At 39.5% G+C, this 19624-nt stretch overlaps 2 protein-coding genes across 2 annotated transcripts in view; one reads left to right on the top strand and one right to left on the bottom strand.

The window, feature by feature from the left end:
• PHF20L1 (PHD finger protein 20 like 1) overlaps positions 1 to 10199 on the bottom strand; it is a 64465-nt gene extending 54266 nt beyond the window's left edge. The window contains exons 1-2 of the mRNA XM_039846210.1: positions 9902 to 10199; positions 7678 to 7797 (exon numbers count right to left, since the gene is read on the bottom strand). Of these exons, the coding sequence (XP_039702144.1) occupies positions 7678 to 7760 (83 nt within the window). The 5' untranslated portion in view covers positions 7761 to 7797; positions 9902 to 10199. The remainder of the gene's footprint in view (positions 1 to 7677; positions 7798 to 9901) is intronic.
• The window catches only part of TMEM71 (transmembrane protein 71), a 35477-nt gene continuing 25108 nt past the window's right edge, over positions 9256 to 19624 (top strand). Inside the window, exon 1 of the mRNA XM_039845889.1 lies at positions 9256 to 9574. The gene's annotated coding sequence lies outside the window, so the exon portion shown is untranslated. The remainder of the gene's footprint in view (positions 9575 to 19624) is intronic.

Below are 19624 nucleotides of genomic sequence, written 5' to 3'. Positions count from 1 at the left end.
TTCTTCAATTTTAGTGCAACGATTCTCTCAAAGTTAATTATAATTACTGAAATAACATAATACTTGCATATCAATTTCTAATTTAATAAAAAACTTTATGTGCTAATGATCTGTGGGAGGAGGCAGTAGGAATGGTCAATAGTTCTTCAAAATATAAAGTCACATGAAAATACTAAAAAACTAGGGCTCTTATTAAGAACAGAAAAACTAAGCTGGCTTTTCGACATTGTTAATTTCTTTTAAAAATTACACTGACATTTAAAACTTAAAACTAGTATTTTCTCCCTCAAATTACTTAAAAACAAAATTTAAAACCTTAAGTCTCTGCAGATAACAATTCTGTCTACTCAGCAAAAGTAGAATGGCAAAACATTCTTTTTAGTAGAGCTGACTACCAGGACGATAAATTATTTCCCCACTAGTGGTTTTAATCAACTCCTCACTACAAAATAAAACATCATCTAATGTGATGTGACAAGTGTAAGATCTCACAATACACAATAATATTCAGCAGGAATGACGTTAACGAATAGGGAGTTCGACGCATGTTGGTTTGTGATGTTTGAGCTTCAACCAAATGTTAGTTGAGCAAATAAAACTGTCTTACATCATAGTCCAATCTTTGCCATAATATGAACACACACACACACACACACACACACAGATACACCCCCCACAGCGAAATAAGCCAGAGAGGTTCCTGGACTTTACACTATCATTCGTTTATGAAGCTTAGGAAAGCATCAGCTTGAAAGTGTGACTCTTAGGTAAACTCAGGAGGAAGACTTTCCAGGACAGGCGGGCCTGGAATTAACCTGCCTTGCAGAAGCACTCCGTGGAACAAGAGTGACACAGGCGTGCTGGACTCAGGGTCCTTCTAGACACCGGACATACGCAGATCACTAGAGCAAGTCAGGAGTTAAGACAGCCTGCGAGCATTGAGCCCATTTACTCTGGAAGCTGAGGCTCAAAGCTTTAGAGCACCTACATAGGAAGCAAAGCGTTGTAGTAAAGAGATCACTCGACCTGGAGCCAAAAGAACCTGGCTGCAGGACTCAACTCTTCTGGATAGATGAAATGGAAAAAAATCTCTGAACCTCAGATTTTTCAATTCTGAACTGGTGAAGATCCCTCTTTACCTGACAGGCTTCTTGTAAAATTCAAGTGACATACTATTTTCTAGAAATCCTAAAATCATTACAGAAATCATGTCTCATAAATCAATCCACGAGTCACTACATATGAATTCTAATCCTTGTTTTTAGCAACAAAGGCCTAAACCCCAACAAGTATCCAGCAAGTAGATCTGGAGATTACAAAAGAGGGTCAAGAAAACCGACGGCATGTCAAAGTACATGCAGAGCAATGTATCCTATTCTACTGAAAAACAGCAAAAAAAGATTCCTGGATCATGCATCATTTTGCTGTGTACTTACATTTTATTTCCTCCAACTAACAAAGAATTAAAAACACACTATACATTCAAAAAGTAATCCTGGATATTTCCATTGCTATCTACCTCAAAAGCTTTATCTTCAGGTTCGTAATTCTGCATAGTCTACACCAAGGGTTCTCTTCTGTGGTCCCCAGACCAGCAGCATCAGGCTAACCTGAGGACCTGCTAGAAATGCAAGTGAGTGAGTTCTGCCTCAGACCCACTCAGAAGCTGGGTGATGGGCCCAGCAATCCAAGTTTAACGAACCCTCCAGGTGATTCTGCTGCAGGCTCAAGTCTGAGAGCCGCTCTTCCTGACTTCACACGAACCACTTTCAAAACTGTAGTATCGATGAACTTTGTAAAGAGAACCAATTTGTTAGTAAATTGGTACCACACAGAAAGTGAGTGAGTATCCTACTGGGCAAATATACTTTCTAAGCCAATAGGTATGATTTTCAGTAATGTCCAAATTAAATAAGTAATGAAAAAGTAAGTATTTAAATGAGTGGGAGGGCAGACTGGAAAAAGTTAACAACCTGCCCAGTATTACGATACTCGAAATATTTCAACCCTCTATATTTTTGTTCTGAAATATATTAACCTTTCTCCACTTTCAACGCATTTTCTCTTCTAGTGACCAGCACCTCTGAATTACATATGAATTCTAATCCTTGTCTGCATTACTTCTGCCTCAAGTCTGTTATACACTTATATGAGATTAAAAAATCTGTTGTCCCTGAATAGATGGAAAATAGATTTTAAAAATTTGAGTTTCTAATTCAAAGGACCTAAAAAATCATCTAATAAGTCACACCCTCATTTCAAAGACATTAAAGCAGAAAAGTAACTCTCCCAAGTCACAGTTCATGCATTTCAATTTGAAAATCTCTGCAGGAAAAGTCCTTAATCTGGAACCCATGGGTAAGTTTTCTATGGCCACTGATAATACACAATTAAATTATGAGGTGTATAAATGTGATCATATTTTTGTTAAGTCTATAAGCTGGAATTAGGTTTTCAAAGGTAGTGACTCAAAATAAAAATCAATACTTTTCAAGTATATACAGATTCAGGAAAACCCAATATACAAAAAAGACAAAATTTTACTCCTATTAGCAAAAGAATTTCTGTTTTAAAAGTATTTACCTAAAGGTTTCTATAAATTTCAAACCCACCTAATACAAATATTTCAGTTTTTAAATCTGATCTACTTTCAGGAGCGTTCTTCTTCAAATATAGATCACATAATTTATTTCTACCTTTGTTTTCCTTTGAATAGCTAAATCCAATTAGAAAAAAGCAACTCTTTATTCAGAATAATTTACTCTCATTTAAATTAGAAGGTATTTGTACTTGCTACAATCTAAATTTCCTCAATTTTCCTACTCTATTAAAATTCTGTTCATGAACATTTTTTAAAAACTGACATTTGCAAATGTTCCATACAGTTCAAAAAACTCCAAATGTGTGGAAACAGCATTTGCCAATTCAAATTTATACTGTTCTATCAAACTCTAATACTTGGAGACCTCACCACATTATTTTTATCTTTCATTTTCTTTTCCTTTAGATCTAGAAGAGAATTAAATAGAAACATTCCGAAAAAGGTCAGAAGAGCACAAACTCATCTAAATGTTTTAAACTGACTCTATGTCACAAATTTCTTTTAAAAGTAACACCAGAGCATATTACTTGAATTGTTTTCATAATTAAGTCACTTGTAACTTATTTTAATTTTAATTAAAAGACAGAAGTTAAATCAATAGTCAAAACCAGTTTGATTTCGTCACTTTTGTTACTGAACAATAATCGGAATGATTAGACACTTTAATGTTTGTAAGGGTGCTTTGTAAACTATAAAAATGCGGAAACAAAGATTTTATTATCGCATCAAAAATATGCTTTATAGCTTGTTGCAATGACATGATTTTCCTTTTACATTCCAGGGCATTCTCATATCAACGTTCGAGCAACATTTTAAAAACATATATACTTGTCTTCACATCCCCAGAGGCTTATTTTTCAACTCTCTCTCTTCTCTTGTATCTCCCTCAGTGCTTTATGTGTTATTTGTAGACTCTGAAGCAAGTTTAAATACATTATTTTACTTGATCCTTAAAATAATTCTGTAAATAAATGCCAGTAACACTATTTCCATTTTACTGCTAAACCAACCAAGTTCAAGGATTTACCCATATTTACAGGATCAGAAAGTGACAGTCTGAATTTAAACCTGCCTCTTTTATCTTTAGAATCCACTTATAGTGTTTCCAGTATAACTTCAACTCTGAACTTTCTCTTTCCCCAAATACATTCCTGGATCGACAACCTGTATCCATTTTCATTCTTATGGGTTACTGTAGTCAAGAGATTAAGAAACTGATGTGCTAAGGTTTGGATGTACAGAAGCTGTGGTGGAAAATATGACGGAGATAAGACAGAAAATGGCTGATTGCGTTAGCTGTAAACATCAGCATATTAAGTCTTTGAAGAGACTTTTAAATTAAAAGACTGCTGAGGAAGAAATTGAATGCTTTAAGTAAAACTACAAAATTTTTAAAAATTACAGCAACTCATACTACTCAGTAGGAATTAGGTTTAGTCAGTGGAGAAGTGAGCCAAGTATCAAAAACCACACACTGAACCTAAAGATAACTGGCCTCTCACGATGGTTTCTCAGGACCTGCATTCATTAATACTGGTAAATAATCAAACCATCAATGAGTTTTCTAAAGTAGCTATTAAGGTTACTTTTTAAATAAAAAGTAGTAAATCACTACTTAAAAATGTGGAGTATATTTTCAAGGCTGAAATATCTTTATGAACTTAAAAAAATGTAGGATATGGTTTGTTCAAGCAGTAATAATGTACTTTTCCTAAAAAAACAGATTGAGTCTTACTATTAAATCAAATTTACCCCAAACCTGAAAGTGGGAGCTTAACTTCAGATTATTTCTGTCCACTAAATTTAGAGTTTATCCTTTTATTTATGGGGTATATTCTAAAAATGATTTTCCTTTTTTATACAGGAAAAACCTTTTACACTCAGGACAAATTGGCATTCTGGGTGCTCAACACAACTTTCCCTTTGTATTTCTCTTTAAAAAGGTATCAACGTGGGATGTTATTTCCTTAATAACAGATACAGTACTCATAATAAATGTCTTCGAGTGCAGAGACAGTAGGTAGTATTTGCATTCTTGCTCGTCCCTCCCTGTCTAATGCCTATAACAATTCAAAAGACATTTATGTCAAATAGAGACTTAATATCTTTCCAACCGAATGAATAAATACGGAAGACTAAGTAAGTATTTAATATGGATGCAACATGAGAATTCATGAAAGTAGAAAGGAAGGCATGGATGAAGGGAAATTATTTTAGTATATTTTCAGGGATTAACTTTTTGCCCTCACAAGAATATCAAAGTTTCTCAACATTCAAATAATTCGTCTATACTTTTACCAGATACTAAAACAAAAATGTGTAGAATTCATATGAAATACGGGATAGCCCTTAAGAAATGGAATGATATGAATAAAGTTTATCTCATTTAGAAATAAAATCTGTTAAGAGCGTTATAGCTCATAAAAATTCCCTTGTGCCCCACATAAAATTCAATAAATCTTAGCAATTAATTAGCTGTTCTACGGTAAAGCACCTACATACTAAATTATAGCATCGCCCAAGCCTAACTAGTTCTTGAATGACATTAAAAACAAAGTCACAATAAGAAAAATTATTTCTTTCAATTACCTAGAATATGTATATATTTTTCTTTTTTTTAAAGCATCAACCATAGAATAATGCTAAAATCTTCATATAAATGAGCTCATAAAAAGCAAAATGATGGTAAGTTTCAGAAATATGATATGTAATTATTCTGGCTATTTACTTACTTTAAAAAGACCATTATCACTGGGGTCGTTAAAACTAAATCTAAACTTCATCAATCGGTACATTTGCATGTTATCATCCTACCTAAGCCCTTAAGAATCTCTTAATGAGAAGCATAATACAATGAAAAACTTAAGCCAAACTTTCCTTTGTTCTCTGAAATTCCAAATACTCTAAAAGCACACTCAAGCTTGATTTCAAAAGTAGTTCTTTTTTATAAACTTAACTACTGGATCATCAATTTAACAGCTGTTGAATTAGAAAACATTTCACCAGTAAAAGTAATAAATTAGTAAGAAATGAGTAAATTTCTTACTAATAGCAAAGTTATGTTAATAGCCCTGAAAGCCACTGAGAGCATGTACTGGAAGCGAGTTCGGTTTCAAAGCCCAAAACTGGAAGCGAGTTCGGTTTCAAAGCCCAAGAAAATATACTAATATGAATTATGAATTAACTAGTAATTCAAAAAGCCAGTAACAATAAAAAAAGAAAGAAAAGAAAACTTTAAGATTAATTGACATCAAAGAAGTAGGAAGTATCACTTCTCACACTCCCGTATGACACATTCAATAGTGTGCTTGTAAAAAGCTTCTTTCGGTCAAATCAAAATCAAAGACAGCCAATTATGGACTGAGGTGGCGACTGGTGTCGAATGGAGCGGTTCTCAACCAGGACAGTGTCCACTCCCCCCGCTGAACACCTGGCAATATCTGGAGACGACTTTTATCGCCCTGACTGGGAGGCTGCTCCTGCCTGGTTCCCATGTTCCTTCCAAGCCTTTCCTGAGATCTCCTGTGTACTCTCCACCTGATGAGAATAACAACTAAGTCCCCTACAACAGATGTCCCCAACACCCAGGCTGTAGACCGGTACCGGTCTGCGGCCTGCTAAGAAACGGGCCACATGGCAGAAGATGACTGCGAGAAAGTGAGAGAAGCTTCCTGTGTATTTGCAGCCACTCCCCAGCGCCAGCATCACCGCCTCAGCTCCACCTCAGATCATAAGGCATCAGATTCTCACAGGAGTGCTGGTATCTGGCGCCACAAAGGTTGGGGACTGCTGCCCTACAAACAAGCACCCACTGAGATGCAGCTTGGAGGCATGAGGCCAGTCAGAACTGTGCTTCCCACCTCAAACTGGAGTTTCAAACTGTCCCAAAGCAGAGCCCAGGACAGAGCTCATTAAACAGGGGGTCAGGGACATGTGGAGAGTTCTAACACTGGATGCTGAGAGACAGAAACCCGAGGCTCGTCTAAAGTCAAAGATTATGACTAAGCAAGATTCTCTGCCTGCCACTGTCAGCTCAGGAAGCTGACTAAATACAAATCAATCAAGGCAAATCTACGAAATGCCCACTACATTTTGAAAGGAGCTGTAGTGAGAGAAAATGTCAGAAAGCCTAGGAAACAAAGTTCTGGAGTGGCTAAGCCACTAGACCTCATCAAAATAAACAGGCTTCGAGAGGCGCTGAGGCAGCTCCACTCCGGGAGAGGAGCCTCTCTAACAGCCCTCTCAGGGCAGGGGGCTGAGAATGGCAAAAAGACACAGCAGAGTCCCAGAGAGCGGAAGTGGACGCCAGCTAGCCGGAATGAGGAAGGCATTCCCTTGGAGAGGGGATCTGCGTTATTCCAGCTGTGACCCAGTGACCCTTGTGTGTTGTGTCCCCTTCTCTCTTTCCCAGGTAGTGCTTTATCTCAGGTGAGCGATTTTTCCTACATCACTGTATAAGGGGTATGGTGGAGTGTTTGCATCAACACTTATCACCGATGGCCAGAACAAGAGAAGAAATAAGAGGTCTGGAAGGACTGCCCATTTCATACAGGAGACAAACAACAAGCCTTCTCGGTCACAGCCCTCTGGAGGAGAAGGAGGTAAAGTGGTTCTTAGTTTTAGGTGGGCTAGTGAGTAAGGACTCGGCTAGCCATCAACATATTCCGTAGCTTGAAAGACCACCTCCGACACAGACTAAGAAAATAGATTAATATCAAGTTTCAGCCAAAACTTGGGAAGCAGGTTATCTGGATTAATCCCCTCCCTCCCACCATCAATACAGCTCACGTTAAAGTACACAGAGGTACTGATACTCTCTTTTCTCTCATATTCTAGAGAATTATTTGCAGTTCTCGACCACCTAAAATGATTGTGACTAGAAAGATTCTGACCAGAAATACTGTCTAAATGCTAAACCTACAAAATGTGTTGAAGAGCAGGAAAACTAAAAAACAATGTATGCGTGTGTTCGAAATGCAAACATGTTAATGTTTCTGCCACTGTCAGGACAGCAGCAATGAACCAGCATATGTACCACAGCATGCTTTAGGGCAAGAGCTCCATGTTTTCCATACCATTTTTGTAAGTAGTCCAGTGCCTCCAAACGAGCACCGATCTCAAAAGTGATTCCAGGACGATTTGGGGGCTTTTTACTCATCTTGAGATGCTATTCTTCAGTGTTCTTTTTTCACTACCTCGAGAGGAAAAAAAATGTTAGATTCTGATGCATAAAATGCATAAGGATTTAAACAGAATTCTTAAAACATTACAAGAGAAGCCAAAATAACTACCGAATTTTTTAAAAATTTGAATGATAATTACCAATATCTACAGGCAAAGTACTGTGCAACTTACGGGCAATCTATCAAGAATGAATTAAGAAAAAGGACATTAAAGAGATAACTGCTGAAAAAGAATAAACAATTGGGCATTAAAACTACAATGCTTTAAGTTTTAACTTAAAGAATAAACAGTTGGGCATTAAAACTACAATGCTTTAAGTTTTAACTTGGAAAATAACCAAGAAAACTCTCCACAGTAACAACTGAAAATGTTTTTCGGTCTTTGAAAAATCAAGACAGCTGAGCGTTCTGGAATATGACTACTGAAATTCTTAAGAGAAAAATTAACCAAATTTTTCAACAAATATTTAGTACCTGGTAACACAAAATACTTGATAAGACAATGAAGAACACACAAAGATGGAAAAACGACAGACACACTCCTCTGTCAGTGAAGATTTTAATAATTCCTCTTGTGATTAGGATTTTTCATTACCTATGATCTCCCGCCCTGGCAGCAAATGATCCAATAATTTTAATTTAACATATGAAGTTCCAAAGAAAATTTCTTTCCTATACTTCACATTCAGTAAGCAATGATGACATGCCCCTGTCAATTTCAATACAGACAATAAATGTGGTTGTAACATTCAAACAAGCAAAAAACTACAAAAGAGTTATCTATTCCTCCCTAGATCGCTGACACATGGACTATTTATTACCCTTTTGGACACAGGGGCTGCCCAGCACACTTGAGGTAGCCTCTTTTTCACTACCTAGTACCTAAAGAATATGAACTCATTTTTGATAGCCTGATCAAAATATAACAGGTAATCGGGAATGTAAATCTATTGTTATTAGGGGAGAAGAGATGGCTCTTAATTCTGGTACTTAGAATTACGAAAATGACAATGCTTCCAGTTTAAAAAGGAAAACACACAAATGTTTAGGTTTTTAAAATGGTTTAGTCATCACTCAAAAGGGACAAGACCTAACAGCAAACATAAAAACCAATTTTCCTCTTTGAAAAAAATCTGATCTCAAGGGGAGAAATAACACCAACACCTGCCATAAAATATGTGAAATAAACTTAAATACTAATGGGGGTGGGGGGCGGATAGTCTCTTGCCATGGAAGAAGCAAACACTAATGCGTTAAAGTTAACAGGAAGCTATCAGGGTTATTTGGTGTAAACGGCACAAAACCATGAATATTTTTAAGAGATCTGGTGCAACGTGTAAGGCAGCTACTTAAACGTCTGTGTAGAAATCTAATCAACCTTCCCTGCTGTTTGTCACGGGAAGAACTTCGCAGGGAGTAGCTCGCTAACATTTTCTAGGCTCAAACTGCAAACCATAAATAGTAATAGAATTACGACGTATAATTCCACAGTGATACTTCGGTTTGAGTAACCAGAAAAGGCTAGATTTCCTCTTTCATAGGTGGAGAGGGGAGATGAGGAGGGATCTGAATTAAAGAAAAGTAAGACAAAGTAAAAGTCTATTGGGGAAAAAACTTGGAGCAAAAAAGAGAAACGGAGACAGAGAGAACGGAGAGGAGTAAAAACGGGAAGAAAAGCGGGAAAGAATGGCAAAAAAAAGAAAGAAGGATGGAGAAAGTTGTGAGAGATGACAACTGGAGGAAAGGGAAAATTATCAAGAGGATGCAACACTAGCAAAGTGAAGCAAAGGTCAGAGAATGGCCGCGGGGCCAAAAAAACGGTGGGGAGAGATGCGGGGCGGGAGGAGGGTGGCAGGAGACAGACAGGAAAGGCTCCGACAGCGCTGGCGGGGAGCTGGAGACGCCTCCAGGTTTGACAGTCGTCCGGCCCTCAGCAGGGGGGAAGGAAGGGAGGGGGTGAGGGAGCGGCGGCGCCCAGACAATAGGGGCGGCGAGTTATGGGGAGGAACGCGGGAGGGGAGCGGCCGGAGAGAGACACCGGCGCCGTGGCGTCCTGGGCGGCCAGGCGGGGGCCGGGCGGCCTCCAAGCCCCGCCGCCGCCGACGCCGCCTCTTACCGACTCGGCCTCCTCTCCGCACAGCAGTCGGGCCGTCCCGGGCCGAGCGGGGGCACGAGCAGGGCGGCCAGCCCGGGCCTCCGCCGCCGCCTCCGACTCCGCCTCCGCCCAGGCAGCGCCGGGGAGGGAGCGGGAGCGGAGCGCAGCGAGCTGGGGCCGCAGCGCCGGGTCGGGCCCGAGGTCGCGCGGGAGGGAGCGGGTCCGAGCCTTCAAACGCGCTCGGTGTCCGCTGCCATCGCCGCCGCTGCCACCACCGGCCAGCCCTGACGCGACGCCGGTCCCCGGCGACGTCAGCCGACCGCGACGCGCCGGAAGCGGGGCCTGGGCGCGTCACGTGACGCGCGGGGGCCGGGCCCGGGCCGCGCAGCCGATTGGAGGGCCGCCGCGGGGGGCGGGGCTTCGCGGAGGGCCCGCGGGAGGGGCCGGGGTGGGCGAAGGGAGCATCGCCAGCGCCGGGGGCCCATCGGCGGCTGTGAAGTGTTTGACCTTTGAGAGATCAGGACGAAGACCGTTGAATATTACTATTGTTGATTTGATGGGAACCAGGTTTCCACTACTCAACCCCAGCACCCTGGGCAAACTTTTATAAATGCAGCGCACGCTTCCTTAGCTATCCACCCCATCCCACGTTAAAAATAGAGCGAATGGTTACTGCTATAAAGTCAATAAAATCTCTATTGAATGAATAGTTTGTGGCAGGCAGTGCGCTGTAAGTACATCACATGACAGCCACAACCGCACAATTGTACTGCTCTCTGTAGTCTAGGAGATCCTAACAATACAAAGGCAGGTATTACAGAATGAGAGAGAGAGAGAGAGAGAGAGAGAGAGAGAGAGAGAGAGCGAGCGCGAATCTTCCCCAAGATTACACAGCTAATGATAGAACTACTTTTACTGAATACCCACCACGTCCCAAAAGTGTCTCCACTGTAGGGGAAAGTAACAAGTGAACATATTCAAAGTAATATTGAAATGAAGCATCGTTTTTCTCTCTCCAGTGCACCAGTCTGGCTCTTAAGCTTACTAGATGCAACATGACATACAAATAACATTTATCATGCTTTACAGGGTGAAGTTAAAATAGCAGATTGCTCTCTTTAAGCTTCAACTATAGTGAGATTTGGAAATTTAAACAAACACATTGCTATCCTTGTATTCGACATTCATTCATCACCATGTTACTAATAGCTACTGAGTTAGACTGAGCATGGAAATATATAGAAAAGATATAAATAAGACGGTCTCAACTGGACATTTGTCATGTTGTATTTTGGTTGCCCAGCACTTGAACTCTCCGTGTTTGGGAAACTCCCCATTATGGTTGTCATTAGTGTAGTATACCGTGTATTTCCAGAATCTTCTGGACACATGACAGGATTTTACCTTCCACACTCCTTGGAATTACATGAAGCCATTTGATTTGCTTTGGCTAATAAAATGAAATTGAGAGTGAGCCCTGTCATGGCCAGCTGGTAATTTAAAAAGCCAGTTCATCAAGCTTTCCTTGAAAAACAATATTTGAGATGGTAGCAGCTCTAGCAACCCAAGTTCTACACAGATTATGGTGAGCCCAGAACCAACTGCTAATCTACAACTGATATAATAAAAGTAAATAAATATTTGTTGTTTTATGCTATTGAGATTTGGAGGGCTGTTTATTACACAACACAACTAACCCAACTGACAGATACACCCACCTTATGAGTCTTGGAGACAGAGGCAACCTTGCTCCAAATGAAATGAAAATGTCAGAAACTCACATTCCCAGGCTCCCTTGCAGCTAAAGTGCTGTTTTCAGCGATACTAATTAGACTCTCTCACTGAGGACTGTGTATCAGACGATGCTAGTGACGTTCAAAGCACGGAAAGTTTTCTTCAGCAGCTTTGTAGTGCCAGTGATCAAATTTCCGATTTTCAACCTGGAGTTAACTAACTAAACCCTGGCAGAAACCATGCTGACCCACAATCCATTAAGTGAGGGAAAAAATAAACATCTGTTGTTCTACATCACTGAAAAGCTAAGGTCGTTTGTAATTTAAACAAAATACAGACATAAAGGAGAATACAGATTCTATCCACTCTCCACTGTTTGTTGAGAATCCACCAGTCTATCCTGAAAGGATGATTCTTCCATTTTAATTGGAACTTAACAAGGGACCCCTCCAAGGAGGCAACTCGAAAGGAAAAAAATGGAAATAATTCCTGGCTTGAGCGGATTGTATAGGTGACTGCTCTCAAAGGAGCTAATGCCATCCTGTAGGGGACACTTTAAGTATAGGGATGTGTGTGTTTTAGTTGTCATGTCATTGGGGTAGGGCACTGCTGCAATTTAGTGAGGAGGGACCAGGGCTGGTAGACATCCTGAAATACCTTCAAGAATTGCCCCAAGTCATGTATGGCTTTTGAATGTCGCTCCAGACATTCGTGTAGGTTACAAAACCTGTTTATAATTATATGAGCCTAGGACTCGGTTTCACACATAAGCACAAAGTAGTTTTGCAAGGTTTTAATGTACACTCGATTTTCCAGGAATGAAGCCTCTGTGTAATACGAGGTAAGATTATCCTTTTTTTATGAACATTACCGAGAGTTTATCCCATGTTTAAAAATCATGTCACCTATGGCAGAGCTACTCATGGTATTTGAGGCACTGATAGAACATGCCTGTGTCACTCTGCATTTGTAGCTGTTACATTCACGGTAAATCTAAATTTAGGTGCATGCACTTGACTGCTTCGTTATGTCTCTTTGTGAGTCATGATTGAACACATATGTATTGAAATATATGTTATTTTTATTATGAATTATTTCCATAAAGTTTGTTCAAATATTATCATTGTCATTATATTGATTTTTTAAATGATTTATGTGTAGCTCACTTATATCATCTATGAGTTTAATTTCAGAAAAGTGCAAGGGCGTTACATAGCATTAACTCTAAAATGGGGTCATTAAGTCTGACAAAACTGATTTAAAAAAACCCACATAGGCTATCATTGCCTCTTTTGACCATCTAAAATCAAAGATCAGGATCAGGGCAGAGTCTAGACATGGTCCCTCAGCCTTGCAGTGAAGCTATGCATGGCTATGTCCCCTCTTCTCTCTGGCACCCAACACACCCCTCATCCAGATGGTTAATGTTAGCCATCAGTCACTTCATCTCCAAATATAGAAAGATCTTACAGCTGTGTAAGAGCAGAACCAAACAAGCAGTTTGGGCAAATTATCTTAGTCCTTAGGCAGAAATCAAACTAAATTCCTCCAACATTAAAAATATGAAAAAGGAACCATAATATCTCCTGTAATATTTAACGACTGTATAGACGTATTTTAAGGGAGGAAAAAGTCACTACTAAATACCAGATATTCCTTGATTACATATAAAACACAAGAAAGCTGTTTTTCTGTTTCTTTAATATTTATAATTAGCATCAGTGAAGAAAATCAAAACAATTCAAAGTTGTTGTTTTTTTTTTTGTTAATAGATTAGTTCAGTAGAAACCTAAACTGCTGTGATAGACATCTTCGGCATCTCTCTATTCCAAGTGCTTAAGAATCTTTGAAAATAGCACTAACATCACTTCCTTTATGTCTCAAACGCTTACTTGCTTTGTCTCTGTGTCACCATATCCCTTTATCAACTGACCAAATGTTATGATTGTCCCAGAATTCATCTTTGGTAGCTGGACTTCTAAGCTAGGAAAATACCATCTTTCTCACGTGTCCACACAGCATTCTGCTCCCATTTCTAATGTATTTCCCATTGTGATTTCTGGGTTTGTACGCTGCTTCCTTAGAATAAATTAATTCTAAGGATTGCAGGACATTCTAGGCAACTTTATTTTACTTATTTATTTTTACTAGTAATTTATATGCTATTCAGAAGCTACATGAGTTTCTGAGATTTTTAAGCATTTTAGACATGGCAGTAATGATTTTAAAATACCAGTCTCTGCAACATGGATGGACCTAGAAGGTGTTATACTAAGTGAAATAAGTCAGACAGAGAAGGACAAATTCCACGTGATTTCACTTATATGTGGAGCCTAAAAAACAAAATAAACAAATAAAACAGAAACAAACTCATAGATACAGAGAACAAACTGATGGCCAGGTAAGATGGGGGTTGGGGGTTTGGTGAAAAAGGTGAAGGGATTAAGAAATACAAATTGGTGGTTGCAAAATAGTCATGGGGATGTAAAGTACAGCTTAGGGAACACAGTCAATAATATTGTAATAACCATTTATGGTGTCAGATGCGTACTAGACTTCTTGGTGTGATCATTTTGTAAGTTATATAAATGTTACTAAGTTGTACACATGAAACATATAATATTTATGTCAACTATAACTGAAAAATAAATTTTTTTAAAAAAATTTAAGATTTAAATACTAGTAATAAATGAGTCTCTGCTAGTAAAGGTCATAAAATAGAAAAAAAATATACATTTTTGGCTCAGCAAAAGCTTGAAAATGTAGCAAGAGGCCTGAATGATAAAGAACTCCTTTTTGTGCAAATTGCCATGAAGCAATGGAGTAAGCATGAAAGATCTCATCCAAGTCTGGACACTTTTAAGAGTGGAAGAAGCGTTATTAATAATTATACGAGAGCAACAGGTGGATTCCCAGGCCATCCCAGACAAACTGAGATACGTGACCATGCGACCTAAAGCAGGAATAAATAATAAAGAGAAATCAGGTGAAGAGTTCCTAAATGGAAAAGCGTTGAATGTAAAATTAACTCTTGGATGTTCAATAGCCTTCCTGTTTGAGATGCCAGGACAAAGGACGGGCTCTTTCAGCTACTCTGTTGATAATTTGTACCTCTTCTGATCTGGGTTATTGTCGTTCATTGGGAACTATATCGGTATTTCTCGAGTGTTGGTCTACCAATTGTCTGTAGTAGACTCACAGGAGCCGTTTGTTAAAATGCAAATTCTTGGGCCCTAAACCTGAATTTTCAGTTTGGAGACTGGAAACCTGCATTTCAAAAGCCATTCTAAATGATCGTTTTGTACAGGAAAGTTTCAGAAATCGTTTTGGGAGTCTTTTGGTGGCACGTGATAGAAATTCAGCGCAAAACAGCTTAAGCGTAAAGGGAATTTATGCTCGTGGAATTAAGAAGGGAAAGGAGATGAGTCTGCCTTCTGGGGAAGTTTGATTTTGGGGATCTGCTTCCTGTGGGTTGGCTTGATTGTTGAGATCGACATCCAGTCCCCCAAGAGCTTCAGACTCGTCATTACAATAGCCTGATGAACATGAAAAGAAGTCCTAGAAGTCATTCTTTCATTGGCTTATATTAAATCAGGTGCCCGAACCAAGCATGGTGGTCATAGGAATAACTTGTACTAATCTGTCATGGACCTGGGTCCAATCCCCAATAAGGCAGGTGGGAGTGGAGACTGGCCCAAATGTTACGGCCTGAGAGATGGGAATGAGGGTATCCTTTACAGAAAATTGGGGTGCTGTTACTCGAAAGAAAGAGAATGGAAGCTGGACAACAAAAACAACTAAGATGCTTGCAACTGGCTGATACTGAATAGAACTCCAAATTACAACTTACAGCCGTCCAACGAAGCTGAGAATACTTGCTGGTTTGCAAAGCTAAAAAGGCAAGCCAAATGAGGAGCAAAGCTAGTGAGAGACTGACCTAACACATTCATATTCCTGATTCCTTAGGTATTTGCTTTTAGAAGCAGTCTCTACAATGTAGAAGCACATTGCAGGTGATTGTTAAAACTGGGGGAAGAAAGGGTGGGCAACAGAACGTAGCAAGCATACAAATGAACAGTAATCAAATAGTCGACATTCTTAACCTCTTAGTGATTATTATTTTCCTTGAGAATGGAGATAGCTGTAGTTCAGTGGCATCCTCACATGTGGCAGACAGCATGCCTGCATGCATTGTCTCAAGACTCATTTACTTGGTTTAATCATTCAGCAAACTTGGATGGAGATCCTACCTAATGATAGAAAGTGGGTGATACAGAGTGATAGAACAGGAAGAATAATGAAACTAGGTATCCAATTCTAAGGTGACTTGCCATAATGGGTACAGAAAGATGCAAGTATGATAGGCAGCAAAATATTAATCAATTTGAAATAGAGATACTCTACTGTAGGAGTATGCTTATTCTGACTCAATAAATCAAGGAAGACTGCATAAAGGAGGTGGCCTTTGAAATATGTTTTGAAGGATGAGTAAGCTTCAAATAAGAGTTCTACGCAGACTCCAAAATTATTATTGCCCCATAGTTCTTTATAGTTTTGATTCAAGCTCTAACAAATAAAAAACCTCATTCTACTTCTGTTTCTTTCCCACAGCGTTTATGGAACATCTGCTGTGTGCCCAGTACAGTGCTTAGGCCTCAGGAGCATACCAACAAATAAGCTTAATTCCTGACTTTAAGGCACTTAGCAGTGTAGCTAAGTAGACCAACACACCGACAGCTACTTTCAATACAGTGTAAGTGTTAGCATGCAGGATGAGCAGATTGAGAATGTGTGCTCTCACTGGTCACACAATTTGTCTAAATGTCTGTCCCCTTAGTCAGGATCAGAAAACAATACCAGCATCCTCCAGGTAACTGGCTGATGTTCCCATGAAACAGTTCCCCCTGTGGGGGAGGGGAGAGGGTTGGGCAGGGGCAGAGAACATGTTAGCACAAGTGTTGCCACAGTCCACAGTTTTGCCTTAGTCAAAAATATTGAGGCAACACAACCCTGCGGTCACGTATTGAATTACTTCCTCTTTTGTACTTTTGCAAAACGTTCGGCAGAGCCAGTTTCACCAGGATGAGGGGAAAAGCCCTTTGATTTTTCCTTACTGTCTCCTTTTTTTTTTTTTTGAGAACTATAGGTATCATGAAGATCATAGGGGACTATAAATTTGAAGGGAATCAAGACATTAACATGCTTCTTGCCATCGTTTTTTAATAGCAACTTAAACTAAGAAACTATATTCGAGCCAGAGCTTTGGAATGAGACCAGGAGTTCTAAGTTAGACCTGACACGGCTACCTGAGTGTTTGGGGACTAGACTCTTCTCGGATTCTCCATTCCTCACATGGAAATGAGACTTTTAAATCTACTGCACAGCATTGTTTTGAGGATGAAATTACATAGAACAAGCCTTACACGTTTTGCATATCATAATTAATATGCAAATACAAAGTGTTTCCTAATATTTCTTTCTCACATTTCACAGGGCCCCACGTATCAAGTTTTGTTATCTCTGTGGGTGGTCCCAGTTTCGCTCCTTATTGATTCCATAAAAACATACTTTGCATCAAGCCCTATATGAGCTGCTGGGGATTACAGAGAAGAATAAGATGCTGTTCTTGTCACCAAGAATGTAAGCTCTTATTATGACTTTATTATAGGGTTTTCACTAGATAATCACTCTCTCGATCCTCCTCCTCTGCCCCACCTCTCATTTTTCAGTGTCTCTCTCTCTCTCTCTGTCTCTCTCTCTGTCTCTCTCTCTCTCACACACACACACACACACATATTATCCCCCACTGCAATTTGAATATGAACCCTGAGCAAACAGTAAGGATATATCTAGAGCATTTTTGAGAGACAGGAATTCCAGTTTCAAGAAATACTGTATAAATCCTAAAAAGACACGTTCGCAACAAAGGAAGTTTGAGATCAGCAAGGATAAGAAAATCAAATCTAAAGGCAAATAATAAAAGTACTACAATAAATTTAACTGTAGAAATTGTAGATTCTAAAATCAAAAGAAATCATGAGGGATTTCACTTTCATTTATTTATTTATTTATTTATTTATTTATTTATTTATTTATTTATTTTTTAGCATCATCTGAACATGAGATACTCCAGTATTGTCACAGGGGAACTAAAGTTTAAATAAATCCCTGTCTATCCTGGCTTGCCATTTTTCTGATTTCTTTGCCTTTCCTTGGGATATCACTCGCAACTGAAATATCATGTCCTCCAAATATTTATATATATAAGTCCCCATCCCTACCCCCATATTACCTACAGGCCAAATAACTCCCTAGTGGCATTCTGATTTTACAATTTAATCACAGCTCATCTTGCTAACATAATCTAGTTCTCATAAAACCAAACAGTTTGAAAGTTCTTCCAAGACAGTGGCCATGAATTACTCATACGACACATGACAAATACCCAAGAAATGGGTACTTTGACAAGTTCAAGGTGCCAGCAATTAGAAACAAAGAGATAGGTATGTTTCAAGAGAATTATAGGTATGGATATTGGCACAGAGAGGTGATTGAGATCAAATAGGTAAAAAGCTATCGACTGTTTTTGATGGAATGTATAGCCAAAGAGGTGCAAGCTTGGTATCGAAGGTAGTACTGTAAATCAAGGCTTCAAAGGACCCCTCCACTTACCAATTCTAGGAACAGAAAGTAAGCTGAGATTTGCGGACACAGGCAGATCAGAGGGTCTTAAAGAAGTCAGAAGGATCTTTACCTCCTCTTTCGGAATACAGTAGCTATGGCTGGAAGGAGGAGGATGAGAAAAAGAAAGAATGGGAAGGACAAGAAGAGCATGAGAAGGTGGAGAGCTATGAATTACAAGGAAGAGGGTACCACACATCCAGAAAGGCTGTATGACAGAATGTGGTAAATCTAGGTGGACGTGACTATACATAGTCTTGAATAAATGTGCCTATATTCTGAGGATGGCGCTAAAGCAGCAGAGAGACACAGGCTGTAAGTTTGTACCCCGCAATAATGGATGGCTCAGAAGATAACATTTGTCATGACTATGTATTAGTTACCTACTGTCGTGTAAAAAGTTACCCCAAAACCCGATGCCTTAACACACCATTTATGATGGCGCAGTGTCAGTCGGTCAGGAATCTGGGTAGTGCTAAACTGGCTCCTTGGCTCTGCATATTTCACAGGTGACAGTCAAAGCGTTAGTGGGGACTGCAGTCACAAGGCTACCCTGGAGAAGAATCCACTTTCAAGCTCACTCAAACGCCTGTCGGCTTGATTTCTGGCTGTTGAACAGAGGGCCTCAGTTCCTCGCTGGCATTTGAGACCACCTTTACATCCTTTCGACATGGCCGTTTGCCTCATCAAAGTGCATAAACTAAGAAGGTAATAGAGAGTCCAGCAAGACAAAAGCTGCAATCTTTTGTGACCTAATCATGATAGTGAAAATCCATCCTTTTTGTCTGATTCTATTCAGAAGTTATTTCAGCCCACCCTCAAGGAGGGAGGATTTCACAAGGATCCTCGAGGTCCATCCTTGAAAGCTGCCTACCACAAACTAGACAGGCTCTCCTCCTAGCAGCTTCTGCTGCCTGGGGCATGTTCAACAGAGGACCCTGCCTGTGGCATAATCTCAGGGGGAAAGGGAACCCCAAGAAAGAATGAGATTAACTTTTCTGACAGCCTGACCAACTGGGTTCTCAGAAGAGAAGTCGGTTTATGGGAAACATAAAGTGAGCTGAGGACTCACTTATGTCCCATTTCTTTTATCTCATTTAATTCTCCAAGCCATCCTTTGAAATATATATCATTACATTTATAACTGAACGCATTGCAACTCAAAGAGGTTAAGTCACAAATCTAAGGGCACACAGCTGGTGTGGCAGACAGTTTGAATCTCAATCTGTGTGGCTCCAAAACCCGTACGCTTTCTACAATCCAGTGCACCTCAGTGTTGCTAGAATGTATATTTCTTTTATCATTTACAATAGCAGAAATTTATAGGAA

Source organism: Pteropus medius, unplaced genomic scaffold (genome assembly GCF_902729225.1).
Source record: "Pteropus medius unplaced genomic scaffold, Ma_sr-lr_union100, whole genome shotgun sequence".
Taxonomy (NCBI): Eukaryota; Metazoa; Chordata; class Mammalia; order Chiroptera; family Pteropodidae; genus Pteropus; species Pteropus medius.
This window is presented reverse-complemented; position numbering and strand designations above follow the sequence as displayed.